The following is a 14,727-nucleotide window of genomic DNA, read 5'->3' as shown; positions in this document are numbered from 1 at the left end:
TCTGATTTAACATCAATATTCAAAAGCAGTGTAAGATGAAAAATCATACGGAGTATATAATTAGTAGATCGGCTGATTGAGACACGAGTTAGCATCTGTGTGAATAAACATCCTATATAATTAGTAGATCGGGTGATATGAAACGTGACTAAGCATATATATAAAAATAAGATCCACAGAATTGAATAAAACGTCCTGAAGAGTATCAAATTGAGAGGCCAGCTATGTATATTAAAATTTGAAGCTATCCAAATAAATTCTGTGCTATGATATGATGGGACGACTCCCTAGTCCCTTCCAAGAATATAATACCAACTTTTTTTGTGTGTTTGAGTTAATAATGTAGAATATATCCATCCCCAAATTACAATTACAATTACGTCAGATTTCTTAATTCATTGTATCGCCGCCCAGGCCCACCCTCATTCTAATGTCGTCAACACTCTTCCGTACCAATTTATTCTCCGAACTTGCCATTCTCTCCACCTCCATGATTTTTTTAGAATCTAAGGGTAAGAATCGAACTCATAGCCTTTCAGTCTTTTACGCATATGAGATTACGGTTCACTTATTTGATCATTTCTTTTAGAACTTGGTACACATAAGATGATCTTACATATAAACGCCATGTATATTTTGTTACATATTTTTTGTTAGAACTTTTAAATCTTATCTGGCTAGTCATCGATTTCGTGTGTTTATGTGTGTGTATACGTAGTTTCAAATGAGAACTTGTGTACCATTGTGCATCTTTGATCTTGTGGTTTATAACTTTTTTGACCTCGTAAATATACATCACTACACCAATGCACTTGCACCGTACAACAGCATCAGATGCACCACTTCAAACATCTCGGGGCCGTTTGATCTCTCATCTAAACAGTAGATAGGAGTTCACTGTTCACGGTAGATAGGGTGGGTTCCTGTACTGTGAGATTGATCACCCTGCTACGTGAGAACGTGAGATTGCATCCGGGGCATCTATTCAAAACTAATGAGTGGTCATAATTTACCATTTTCTTCCCTCTTTTGAATATAGAATTAATTGATATGGATGATATAGTAATTAAGAGTGGATATTTAATTCTATTATTATTGAGAGCAAATCTTTTAATTTCCATGTTTATAGGAATTGTATTTGAATGCAACCAACATTGCTATACTCCCAAATAGTAAACCTTGGATTACCGCATGGACAGGCGCAACCATGGCGACGGGACATGAAGGTTAGGAATTTGATTTTAAAAAAAAATTAATTAATTAATTAATGTATTAATTCGAATTTACACAAAATATCACACTTTGTAAATTCATGCATATTACATAAACATATGGTTGCCAATATTCTAGTATCAAATTGACATATACATTATTGATTTGTGAATCCCAATTGAAGCCACTAGCTTTATGAAACTTAATTTTGAAGAATTATGATATGTTATTATTCCAATGCAAAAAAAGGGAATTGAAAAAAGAAAAAAGTGTGATCTTGAGTGTCAGAGCCAGAGAGCTCCAGCGTCTTTGAGCATCTTCTTGAGGGCGCCGGTGATGTGAAGGGTCATGACGGTGTTGGCGGAGCCGACAAATCGGCCGCCGACGAAGACGGCGGGGACGGCGGGGTTGCAGCCGAGCCGGAGAAGGGCTCGCTCCATTTCGCGGCCATTACAAAAATCTTGGTCCAACTCGTAAATGAGGGGACTAACGCCTTGCTCATAGAACAGCCTCTTGATTGCATGGCACATGCAGCACGTGCTCTTGCTGAAGATCACCACCGCCTTCTGCGACGCCGCCTTAGCTACTCGCTCCATTACTATATATCCAAAATCTATCTATATGTGTGTGTGTATACTATACTCGTAGTGAGATATGTATATTGTTTGTGATATATATGATGCTTTTAGTGTTGTGAACATCTAACTATATATATAGGCTAGCAGGGCATAATGGGTTAGTTAATTGGGTACTTGGGTACGTAATCATATTAATTAACTAGAAAGATTTTGTTAATTGTATATCTTATAGAGTTTACAATCACTATTCGAATGCAGTGTTAAGAAAAAATTCATTTTGCGACTCTAGTCAGTAAGTTTGCTAGGAACCTCATAGCTAGTTGATTGACTCAAAGTCACAAACTAATAAGACCAATAGACAACTCTTACAAATTAAAGAGCCGAACTAAGAATGAACTTGCTTATCAATGTCGGCTTGTAAAATATCTTCTTTTTTTTTTTTTTTCTTTTAAGAGCAAGTTTATATTAGCTCATACTTTTATCTTTTATTTTCATATCATTAATCGATATGACTTAAATATTCTATTTCTATATCTAAGAGGCGGCTAAGGTTCAACTTTTTTATCGGGTAAGTCATGTTAAAGAGTTCTAGGTCAAATTTTCTCACATAATAAAATTAAACTTTACGAGTACCACCCAAGCTGAATTATCCGACCAAATTAATTTTAAAGTCGTATGTAGAAATACCGAATATCTTATGCAAATTTTAATTTTTTTAAAATATAAAATTAAAGAAGGCGCAGTGGTGAGAGGAATAGTAAATGGTTGCATGCAGTTGAAGCTAGGATAGTATAGAATGAAAAAGCTAAGGGTGATATATGATGGAAGGAAAGTGATGACAACTTATTCTTTCACATATTCGATCGGATAGATATTTATACACTTTTATGCGTTGGCATGCCATATGCATAGATTTTTATCATATAAACTCACAAATGTTATTATAAATTAATAATCAAATAAAATTTTATAATATTTTATATGACCTTTTTTTTAATAAGTCTAATAACACATGCACTATATAAAAGTTAGGCATAAAATTAAGATTTTTTTAAAATCATGGTAAATTTTTTATTAGATATATCTCTTGCGATCTCAAGCTCAAATAAATAACAATTCTTTGATTGCATTGAGTAAATAATATTTTTAGGAACATTCTAACATATTTATAGGCGCCACCACGGTTTTTTGCACCTGGTAAGTGAATGGAAAAGGTCAGGTTTTGTGTTTGTATAGAATATTGTGAAGACAATAAAATCTAATTCTTTTTCTAAAGTTTTTTTTTTTTTTAATATTGTATCTAATATAAAAGGTATTGATATTGATTGACACCATAGAATTTTTCAATACTTTATGATCATTTATATGTGTGTATATATATGTATATAACGAAAATTTTATAATATCATGGGTGTATGTACTCGGTCAATGTTTTGAAGTGTATATTATGCTTTATTAAATTATACTCTCCGCTTATATATGTATCTCTAGAAAAGTAGAAATTTCTAAATCAAATGTTATTGTAAAATTATCTCTTTGTGTTTGTTTGTTGAATAAAGGTTAGAGATGGCATGTATATATATATATATATATATATAAGTTTGAACTCCAAATTTAAGAATTTTTCATCGTTCTTGCCCTAAAGATTATTAGTGAAGGAAATAAACTGTGTGATGTTTCTCAAGTAAATGGCTTAAAAAGCCTAATTGTTTGTGTGATAATGTAGGCAAGGGAATGTCAAACTCTATGTAACAAGATGATGCTTATTAAGCAGGGGAAATGGACACGATGCATTACGTGAACATTTTACTGTACGCAACAGTGAATTCAAGTTGATTGAAACCGAATATTGTCATCTTACAAAAAATAGTACGGAATATTATACGCTATGGATAAATGTTTTTTTTTTTTAAAGTTAGTGTATTAATTAATTATTTTTATATATAGGGATGGATCAGGTGCAAATGAGCTCCTAAATAAAAAATGAGGTGAAATTTGAGTTGGAATTTTTGTCGAGTTTAACTTTACATTATTAGTGTGAACATGTATATACGTGTTATTAATCTTGTGTAAGACAATTCCACATAAGATGAGTGATCAATAATTTGTAAATAAAATATAATAAGTAATCCATTTTCAATTATACATTTTATGTAACAAGTAATATATTTCAGTAAAATAGAAAATTTCTTCTATTAGTTGATGCAACATTAAAATTTAATGAAAATTAAAGATGATTCCTAAGCTAACTTTATGTGATGGAAGACTCAAAGTCAACTAAGATATATCAAACAAATGTCATAATTGACAATTCTATCTACTTTAGTAGGATGGGATCGGATTATATATGCATATGGATAGAATATGTTTTGGTACATGCATTTGATTATATAGAATTGCTTAGATTGGTTAATACCATACATAATATGCCTTAATATGCACTACTTGTTTTTATTCTTTTATACCAACTCTGTCTTATATGATACATTTAAAATGTGTGGTTCTATTGATCAATTTATAGATTATTAATAAACATAAAGAAATTAGAATACTTATAAAAAATAAATAATTTGACACAATATTTAATACAACTAATTTGGGGTAAGACTTAGTCTAGTGAATGATATGTTTTACTTGAGTTGCTTCCAACGACCACAAGCTGCAAGTTCAATTCTTGTCATTAACATTGAGAGTTTAGGTATGGGTTAAATTTCTTGTGCGTGAAAATATATAGATCGGGACAATCCAACCATCACTTGCACTACTTTTGTCCATCATTGCTAACTCCTCACTTAAACTTTTGAATACAAGATGAAGATTTAGTCCTTCGCTTATTATCAAAGTGACAGATTTAGTCATTAAGAGATCAAATAAACTACTTTTATTAAGTGATATATTGGTGGCAGAAATAGTCTCAATGGATCAAATTTGTAACTTTACTAATAATTGAGGGATTAAATTTACACTTCAAATAAAGGAAGGACTAAATTTAAAATTTAGTCATAACTAATGGACTAAAAATGTCTTCTTTTTTTTTTTTTTCTTTTAACTTTGAATAATACTAAATTTACTTTTCCATTTTACTTCAAACTGATTGGCCCATAAAAGTGGGTACTATATTTTTTCCTTTATTATATTCCTAAAAAAAATGAAACAAAAAAATGTGGTGACAATAATCTGCATTTCTCCTTCAATTTCAAGGCATTTTATAATTTGCTAAATAAAAATAAAAATATAAATAAAAATAAATCGCAGGATGTAAAATTCTCCTAAAATGGGCCATATCACTTTGGCGGTTCGGCCCAACAAGAGTAGTATACAACCCCGTTGGGCTTCTATTATTCGCTGGAGGCCTCTACTGATCTAACCACGCATGTACCGACAAATTATATCATGGACTAGAGTCTATTTTTCATTTAGATTTTAATCTAAAATGACATTTAGATTATATGTCTGCAGTTAACATATTATGTTTTTGTAAATAAACTGAAAACACATAATATATTAATCGCATAGACATAATATGTAATTAAACATATTATGTGCATATAGTTAACATATTGAGAAAAACTTGTGTGATACACATTTCTATGTCACAAATTTGAGGCGGTCATATCTTTTGTGTAATCAGTCAACACCTTTAAATTTAACGCCTATTAAACAAATATTTAATTGGTGGACAAAAACTAGAATAAAATCAATAGTCAATGAACCAATTATGGTCAAATTAAAAATCAAGGACAAAAACTAGTAAATGTCAATAGTTAATAGATCATTTATGGAATTAATTAACTCTCCAAACAACATTATAGATCGAAAGGGCTCATCCCGTATGGTTGACATATATTATTAGGCAAAAACTTGTACTCCTGTGAGACGGGTCGGGCCAAGATGAAAATGTAATACTTATACGCACAAATGTCATATCATACTTATATGCTCAAATGTAATACTAATAATGATAAAGTTTTTTTACTTTTAAGTGTAAATGTAATACTTTTAAGGGAAAATACAATACTTTTACATTTTGATTTAAAAGTATTACATTGTTCCTCAAAAGTATTATATTTTCCCATATAAGTAAGTGACACTTGTTAAAATTACTTATTATGGAAAATGCAATACTTTTTCTTATAAGTACCAAAAATTGTATTCCTGATTAGTATCATATTTGAGTATATAAGTATGACATTTACACATATAAGTGACATTTGTATGATATTTTGACCTGACCTGATCCGTCTTACGAATAAAGATCTGTGAGACGGTCTCACACAAGTGTGACCCATATTATTATTATTATTATTATTATTATTATTATTATTATTATTATTATATTCTACGTCAATTCTAGAAATTATTGATTGATGCAACGAACTAACAAACATCTAATAATGTAGCACAATCAAGTAGATTATATCATCATATATATGCAAGTGTATGTATCCTGTTTATATATACGACGGCGATGATATGATGCCTATATATCTTATCGCTTGCCATTTCAACAAGTGGCTAAGGAGATCGAATCATATATATCTAATTATATTCATTGCATGCACCCACCGCCCTAAACTTTATTTTTCTTTGAGGAATATAATATAAAACCCACCCAATTCAAGTACATATATAGATTTAGAGTTGCCCAACGTAAATAATAGCGTAACCCTTTTTTCTAAGTTTATTCTTTTTCTTTTTTACTAGTTTTGCTTATTATCCAATATTCATAAGTCAATCCAATTTGTTTTATTTATTTAGTTTTCTTAACATTTTCTTTAAAAAAGTCCTAATTTTATCCTTTGTATTTAATATAAGTAATACATATAAGATTGTTGGCATATGGCTTGTAATAATTTTATATGATAATACTAAATGAAACATTACATAAAATGAAATTAAAATGTTATGTTGATTCCGTAATAGAGATGGCAATGAGCGGCGAGGGATATTCCCGTCCCCGAGCAATCCTTTAGTCAAACTAGTATTTTAGTATATTTTTTAATATTTAATATTTTTTTAATTTAACCTATCAAATTTAAATATTAGTATGTCTCATGCTTAAATCTTTTAATCTTAATAACTTCTTCGATATATATATCATTCTCAAAATTGTAGTCTCCGTTGGAGTAGATATATCAGGGATCATGGATCATTGCAAGGTCATAAAGAAATAGTTTTTATGCTCGATCTCTTAATTAAAACTCTTGACATGTTTTGTGATAATTTTATATATATATATATATATATAGACACACACACACCCATAAAAAATTAGACCCATTTTATTTTTTAGATAAATTTGAACGTATCACTTATAGAGTAAAAAATATAGTAGAAACTCAAATATATATATGTTACAACTTGTGTCGATTTACGACAGGCTGGCCGGTGGTGGTGCCCAAAATCGACATCGTTCATCTTTATCTTGTTTGTCCACGTAAATACTGCTTTGTGTGCATGCAAAAAGTAGAGATTCTCTAATTAAATTTTATTTATTTATTTATTTATGGTTACTAATTAGCGATATGATGAATTATCCCATTTATAATATTTTTTAAAAAAAAAATCATAAACCTGTGGGCACTCTTTCTTTCTATTTTCATGTGGAAACGTGTGTTTGCCAACGTAAGCAACGGTCTCATCAATATATTCCTTTTGTTTCCTACAAATGCCATGTGTTTAACATTATTAATTATTCTTTTATCTTTGCTTTATCATACTATTTACAAAATTATACGAGTTTACATAAACCAGCTTCCTTTTATTTAACGATATTTCAATAATTTTCTTGACGATGGATAAAAAATGATCATTTCATAATAATACTATGATCAAATAAGAATGTTCTGATAAAAAAAGATTAAAAGTGAACGATCACCTATAAATCTAAGACTAAAATTGGAATTAACTCATTTCTGAAGCATTACAAAAAACACCGTGTATGACAAAATTATAAAGAGGTCTGTGTATACTTTATTATTATTAAATTATTATTAGATTTGATGAATAATTAATTAATTGATGACTTTTAGCACTTCAATCATTAGGGAAGGTTTTAGATCTTTAATCAATACCAAGATAACTGAAATCTGGCACTAATTATAAATGGACCCTTTTTGATGAATGAATAACTAATTAATGAATGAAAGGTGCTTTATGCTAACTTCCTATATATGGTGATTCTGGTAAAAGTTATATATATCTTTTAGATAAGTATTTATTTTACTTTAAAAAGTAAATATATGCTTATAATTCTTATCTTAATTTGCTTTACTTTTTTTTTTTTCCGACTTGAAAAAATTTAACCTTTAATTTAAAATACTATAAAGTGTAATAGGCCAGCGTAAAGTTTAGTGAAATTTGTTTTCAAGTGGTGAGGCCAATTTGAATATTATTTTGAAAATTCATGGTAATTGAGTTTTCGGACCTTGCAAGAAAAGATTAAGTACTTTTTAATACCAGAAAAAAAAAAAAAAGACAAATTACATAAACCTAGACTCACATTTCTCTTGTATTCTCAACAAGTAGTGGATGAATGCCTTTCAGAGTGGTGGCGTGCATGCCAACTAACTCTAGGCCGACTAAGTAGCGAGCCTCATAAGCATTCTAAGTAGTGAGCCTCATAGACCCGCTCCGCACTGACAACTCGAAATAAAAAGGGTACCTTATTATTTCCATACATCAACATCATCATTAACATCAAGATTTCCACTTTGATTATCTCGTTTGTCATTGGTCGTAGACAACTTCCAACTAGCTTTTTTGTTGGTATGTCAATCCCTTAGTTGGGCTTATAGGTTGGACCACTTGACCCTTACGTATTTCTTTAATATTAACTAAAATCTCACTGTAGCCTAACTACAATATTTCAAGAGTTTGGACCCTTATTAATATATCATTATTTTTTGTAGCTATTTCTCATATATTAACCTGGTTTTATAATGGACCGGTGTATTAAAAATCATCAATATATATATATAAATTAAATTAAATAACATGTGTTTAATTATTTTAGGAATACCTTTAAAAAAATTATATTCTATTGGGAAAATAATTAATATTCTTATATATGTTTGTCATTTTCCATTTTGTTGGGAGTGAATTAGATGCGAATGTGTGTGTTGGAAGCAAAAATTAAATTCCCATATGGATATATCCAACAAATTAAAGCAGATTCTGGCCTCTTGGATACACAATATAATAGGACCACCTTATATCAATACCGGCCTACTACACAATAATATCCCTTTGTTCATGCCATCAATCAATAATCGCCCAATTACAATGCTTTTACAGTATTTTATCTTCTTGATAGTACATAGTAATAAAATTATTTTTAGAAATATGTTGAGTTAATAATAGTAGTTGTGAGTTTCATTCATTACTTAAAAATAAAACTTTCCTATAATATAATTGAGTATATATATACTTTTTTGTTGGATGTAATTCAGGTTATCCATCGAAGTGATCCCTTGATATATTATATTGGTTAAAGATGGATAAGTCCCTTCCATTTAACCAGATAGTCACGGTGTACATTGGGTAAGACTCCATCGATCATATTCTTAAGTTAATTAACAAATATCTATACATTATATTACATATATATAAGAGCAACATTTATTAATGGTGTACATTGGGTAAGTTTTACAGCACAAGAAAGGTAGATTATACTAAAAAGTACTTTGGACCCTTCAAACCACAAGATCAATATTTGACTTTAAGATTAAATTTATGCTCGAGCATGACTTTGAGTCGAATCCAGATTAACTTTACGCACAAATAAATTAAAACGTATCGTACCATGCATCCATCCACACGTCCATTCTCCACTTCATCCGTATGCAGTGATTCGTTATCGTGATGAAAAAAATGCTGTATTTGTGGCTGCATGCATGTATCAATCGCTGTCAATTAATCATCTTTAATTCCTAAATATAAAAATCTCGTCCGTACCTGCAGATTCTTAACCTCTTAATTAGTTAATTATTGCTATATATAATTTATGCATTCTTTTTTTAATTTTCCACCTACGAATTGAATCCCCAGATCAAGCTATATATATCCCTCATTCCCACCCATTTTTGACCCACACCAAAACTCCACCTACAACATCCATTCTCACAAACACCCAAAACAACATTGTCTCTTATATAATAATTTCGTCCCGATCCGATCTGAAAAGGTTGTTTTCATTAATTAGTAGAAAAAATTTAAGGTTTTCCATCCATACTAAGATCGAAATGGATAGAGTGAGCAGAATGGCGGCGGAAAGGCCGGTGGTGATGTTTAGCAAGAGTTCTTGCTGCATGAGCCACTCCATTAGGTCACTGTTTAACGACATGGGGGTTAACCCCGCCGTGTACGAGCTGGACGTTATCCCTCGTGGCCGGGAAATCGAGCAGGCGCTTTCCAGGCTGGGGTGCAATCCCACCGTGCCGGCGGTGTTCATCGGCGGCGAACTGGTCGGCGGGGAGAACGAGATCATGAGCCTTCATCTCCAGCAGGCGTTGAAGCCCAAGCTTAAGAGGGCGGGAGCCTTATGGGTTTAAATAATTAACGTAATTAATTAACCTAGTTAATTATAGTTTGACGCCAATAATAAGGATCGATATGATGATGCAATAATAAGGTTGCATTAGATAATGGATGGATGGATGAGGAGAGCTAGCTAGCTAGCTTTGAGATGATCCGACGGTTGCTAACGTACGCTTCTTCGATTTTCCTAGCGGCTAAGTTGATACGTATGGAGTGATGATGTAATAAATAATATAATGCATGGCATGTCTAGTATTGTACTATACGTAGACTACTTCATATATTCTGCAGCTTCAATTCTTTTTGTATTGCAAGCTGTTGAATCTATCTTATCCATTTTGCTACCAATATATAATAATAAACTTCACTTTATTATGATGATATATGTTGTGATCGATCGATAAGGTTTCAACCCTTCCATATTAAAATTACATCCTATTTTCTTATTTACTAGTGGTAGTTACTTATCGCTAGCATGAAATTAAATTATATTAAACCATGTTAATTCATTATTTGTGATGAGATTGACATATCACAACCAAGTTAGTTGGTCAGGCAGTTAGTTAGCTTAGTAACCACAATGCAAGGTTTCAAGTTCGATTTTCAGTAAACTTTTTGATTTCAGCTATGAGCAATTTAGGTTGATTTTCGTTTATGGTCTAGGCGGAGTTTACTAACTAATGTCTTTTGGTATAAACTAAGGTAACGAATTTCATGAGTGTCTGTATATATATGAAGTTGGTGAACATCGTGTTAGCATATTTGGAAATTTCGTATATATCCTCAACCACAATACATGCATGGTTGTAATATTCTCCATATTATTATTAGCGCATTTTATTTTTAGTAAGAAGAAAATCTTTGTAATATCTTATCTATTGTGATTGATGTATACTTCATTCATGTAGGAATATAATCTTGTACGTGCACCATATTACATAATACTACTAAATATTAACAAATTGTAGTATCGTACTTAATTAATAATATGTATTATATTGTATATAGAGATTGCAAAAGCGTACTTGATTAAAAAAAACAGTAATATATATATATACACGGAGTATATATAATTAAGTTCATATGTGAACTGTCAAGGACCTTATGGTCCAGTGGCATCAAATCCTTCCTTTTATACGGGAGGTGATGGGTGGTGGGTTCGAACCTCCTGTGCTTCAATAGGTCGAGAAAGTAGTTATGTTAGTAGTATTCAAAAAAAAAAAAGAAGTTCATATGTGAACTTGGGAGTTTATCTGAACTTGTGCATTGTTTCAAAAAAAATCTGAACTTGTGCATTCATTTTGTCCTTGCGATTGGGGTGATTTACGGTCCTGATTGCATTGCTGTCTACTCTGCACGCGTAGTCCTGTGGTGCATATATTTCATTAATCCCATTAATTTGGAGGAAAAAAATTATATTCCCCTTTTTGTTGCTTCACGTGAAGTGGTGCCTATATTTCATTCTGTTAATATAGATATTATGTCAACATCACGTCCCATAGTGATGGTAAAGATAGAAAGTATGAGGATATAACATTTTGTATTTGATTTGATTTGGAGGCCAATTCCAAATCAAATTAATATTTTTTATAACCTTTATAATAAATTCATAATGTTCATAAAAATAAAGCTTAACATACATAAATATTATGATTGTTAAGAGATTCTTTTTTAATATTTAAATTTTATTATAATGAAATAAATTTATATTTATAAAGGTAAGAAACATAATCTCAAAAGACCTCTAAAAGATGATGATAAAAGTCTAGAAAATCTCTATAATTGAGGTAATCGAGTTCAAATTCATTTGGACTTCAAGTTACTGCATTATATGACAAAAATAAAAATGTAATTATTTTTTTTTGTCTAAAGATAATGCATAGCAATTTAACAAAGAAATACTACAATTCAAATTTAATTTAATTTAAAAGTGTCATTTTTCGTTCATATATAAATACAAAATTATTTATAAATATTTCAATGTCAATTCCACAAGTATAACAATAATAATCAAGTATAAAAAATAATAAATTATATCTAAAATATTTTTAAAAAATTAACCCCAAAAATTGAGGGGCATGTGCAATTGCCTTGGCCAGGACCAGCCTGATAATTGATAAACGTTATAACAAAGTAATGTCTTTATGTACTTATATATTTTTTTTAAAAATATTTAAAAACTATATATCAATATAGATGTGATTCAAAAGATATTAATTAAATTCTAATAATATTTTTTATACATTATTATTATTTGTATAAAAAATACAATCATAAATTTAAGTTGTTATTTTTTATTTTTTATTTTTTTTTATAGAGAGAATGCGTTGAATACATTATACATGTTGGTGCATGTGGCAAATTATGCTATGGATCCGGATCTACCTTGCAATGTGGACTCGAGTCTATGCTTACCATTTTAGAACTCTATTTTCACATTTTTAGATCTCAATATAGTGAATTATACGGAGTATTACTCAATATTCACAATTTTTGAACTCTATATTCACAATTTTGTTATATAGATTAAAAAATTGTGTTATACTATTGAATATAGAGTTATGAAATTGTGAATATAGAGTTTTGTAATTGTGAACATAGAGTTCTAAAATTTTGAACATGGACTTGGATCCACCTTGTAAGGTGGACCTGAGTCCATGGTATAACAATAGGGTACATGCGCTATTCAGTTGTTATATCGTGGATCATGGTCCAAAAACGACACAATTTCTTTAAGTAAAGAAACAATTGCCATCACATATCAACGTAGTTCCGTAGATGAAACTAGAGTTCATCTCAAGTGATACTATCTCACATTTGTTTTTATATTATCAAATAATACTGTAGTTATATCAAAATGAAACTGTAGTTTTGTTGAAAGAAAATTGCAGTGTATATAAAATGAAACTCAATAACAGTTTCACATATTTGAGTGTTTATTGTCCAAAGAAACTGTAATTATATCGAAATGATATTATAGTTGTGTTGAAAGAAAATTGCAATTTATTACTCCGTATAAAAGAAACTATAGTTGTGGCCAAAGACCTTGTGGTCAAGTGGTATCCGGTGTCCTGATTAACACTCTCACATGGATGATGGGAGTGGGTTCGAGCCGCTATGAACATATACTACATTGTAAAAGGAAACTGAATGGGAGTGGGTTCGAGCCGCTATGAACAGATACTACATTGTAAAAGGAAACTGAATACATATTTAAGAAACTGTAGTTATGTTAAAAGGAAATTGCAGTGTATATAAAATTAAATTGAATATGTTATATATACAAAGTTAACAACGTTGAATATGAACTATTATGTATTGTGGATCGACCGGTCGATAGTAAAATTTGCGTGCGCTATTGTCTACTACGGAGTATATAATTAGTGAGGTTTTATGTTAAAGTTGGACTAAACTCAAAAGCTGACATCTGTATGGGCTTTTAGCCCCACATTGATAATAATTTTTTTTTGCCGAAAAGCCCTTTGTACAGAAATATGCAATTTACATATTAAAAAAAGTGGCGGGTTTTCGGCTTTATGGGCTCCTACAGGCCCAGCCCAAAGTCAAAGCACATCTTTTTTCTTTTCTCTCTGACACACAAAAGGACAAAAAGGGAAAGAGATCCGAATCTTTTACACCCACAAGTTCCAAGAAAAATGTGGGCCCACCTGGCCCATTTACCCGCACGCAGTAAATGCCCCAAAGCTCCTCTCAGCGTCACCGACCCGTAATCATGAAACCAAGTATCCAACGGTCCTCCCTCCTCCGGCGCATTTTAGAACATTTAAGCATTCCCTGCGCAGTCCACGCTGTTCGTAAAGTTGTAAAAAAGGCTAACGAACAAAACCGCGCTAACATACGCTCTTCCGTTTCTCTGTCACTCTGACACCCCCCTCCCCCCTCCTTCACGGCTCAGTCACTTGCAACAACTCACCTATACTTACAGAGAGTCACATCTATCCTTTCATCGTGTATATACACGAGTACATATAGATACAAATATTCTGTGTGTATATATGCGCCATAAAATAATCCAAAATCAAATCTGAGTTGGAGTCTTTTGCTTGTCATTGTCGACATGGATGGTTGAAGCTCTCGGCTAGTCGGCAGTAGGTCTTCTTCTTCTTCTTCAATGTCTGTGAAACCCTAACTGGCTAACTGTATTGTTCTTCTGAGGTAAATGCACATCTCATTTTTGTGTGTATGGAAAGATATTTATGTGAGTTCATTGGCGTTTCTATTTTGTTTTGTTTTTGTTTTTTGTTTTTTGTTTTGTTTTGTTTTGTTTTGTTTTTTGTTTTTTTTGGTTTGGTTTTGCAAATGAAAATGAGTTTGTTGATGATATTTCCTGCTTGATAATGTCTCTCTCTCTCCTTTTTTTTTTTTTTTTTTTTTTTTT

General features: G+C 31.0%; 3 protein-coding genes across 3 annotated transcripts in view; 2 read left to right on the top strand and 1 right to left on the bottom strand.

Annotated features, from left to right (window-relative positions):
• Positions 1–1,282: 1,282 nt before the first annotated feature.
• On the bottom strand, positions 1,283–1,867 carry LOC115998992 (monothiol glutaredoxin-S10-like). The gene has a single exon (XM_031238691.1). It carries the CDS (start codon positions 1,806–1,808, stop codon positions 1,497–1,499), a length of 312 nt encoding a protein of 103 aa, XP_031094551.1. The 5' UTR covers positions 1,809–1,867; the 3' UTR covers positions 1,283–1,496.
• An 8,004-nt stretch (positions 1,868–9,871) lies between these two features.
• LOC116019603 (monothiol glutaredoxin-S2) lies at positions 9,872–10,711 on the top strand. The gene has a single exon (XM_031259879.1). The coding sequence runs from the start codon at positions 10,034–10,036 to the stop codon at positions 10,340–10,342; it is 309 nt and encodes a 102-aa protein (XP_031115739.1). The 5' UTR covers positions 9,872–10,033; the 3' UTR covers positions 10,343–10,711.
• Positions 10,712–14,120: 3,409 nt separating this feature from the next.
• The window catches only part of LOC116001613 (acyl-CoA-binding domain-containing protein 6), a 7,665-nt gene continuing 7,058 nt past the window's right edge, over positions 14,121–14,727 (top strand). The window contains exon 1 of the mRNA XM_031241505.1: positions 14,121–14,504. The gene's annotated coding sequence lies outside the window, so the exon portion shown is untranslated. The remainder of the gene's footprint in view (positions 14,505–14,727) is intronic.

The sequence above is a fragment of the Ipomoea triloba genome, chromosome 1 (genome assembly GCF_003576645.1).
Source record: "Ipomoea triloba cultivar NCNSP0323 chromosome 1, ASM357664v1".
NCBI lineage: Eukaryota > Viridiplantae > Streptophyta > Magnoliopsida > Solanales > Convolvulaceae > Ipomoea > Ipomoea triloba.
Note: the sequence above shows the minus strand (reverse complement) of the source record. Positions and strands in the feature narration are given on the sequence as shown.

What these genes read in the sequence shown, in the direction of transcription:
- LOC115998992 (XM_031238691.1), bottom strand. Translation starts at nt 1,808, where the DNA reads ATGGAGCGAGTAGCTAAGGCGGCGTCGCAGAAGGCGGTGGTGATCTTC.
- LOC116019603 (XM_031259879.1), top strand. Translation starts at nt 10,034, where the DNA reads ATGGATAGAGTGAGCAGAATGGCGGCGGAAAGGCCGGTGGTGATGTTT.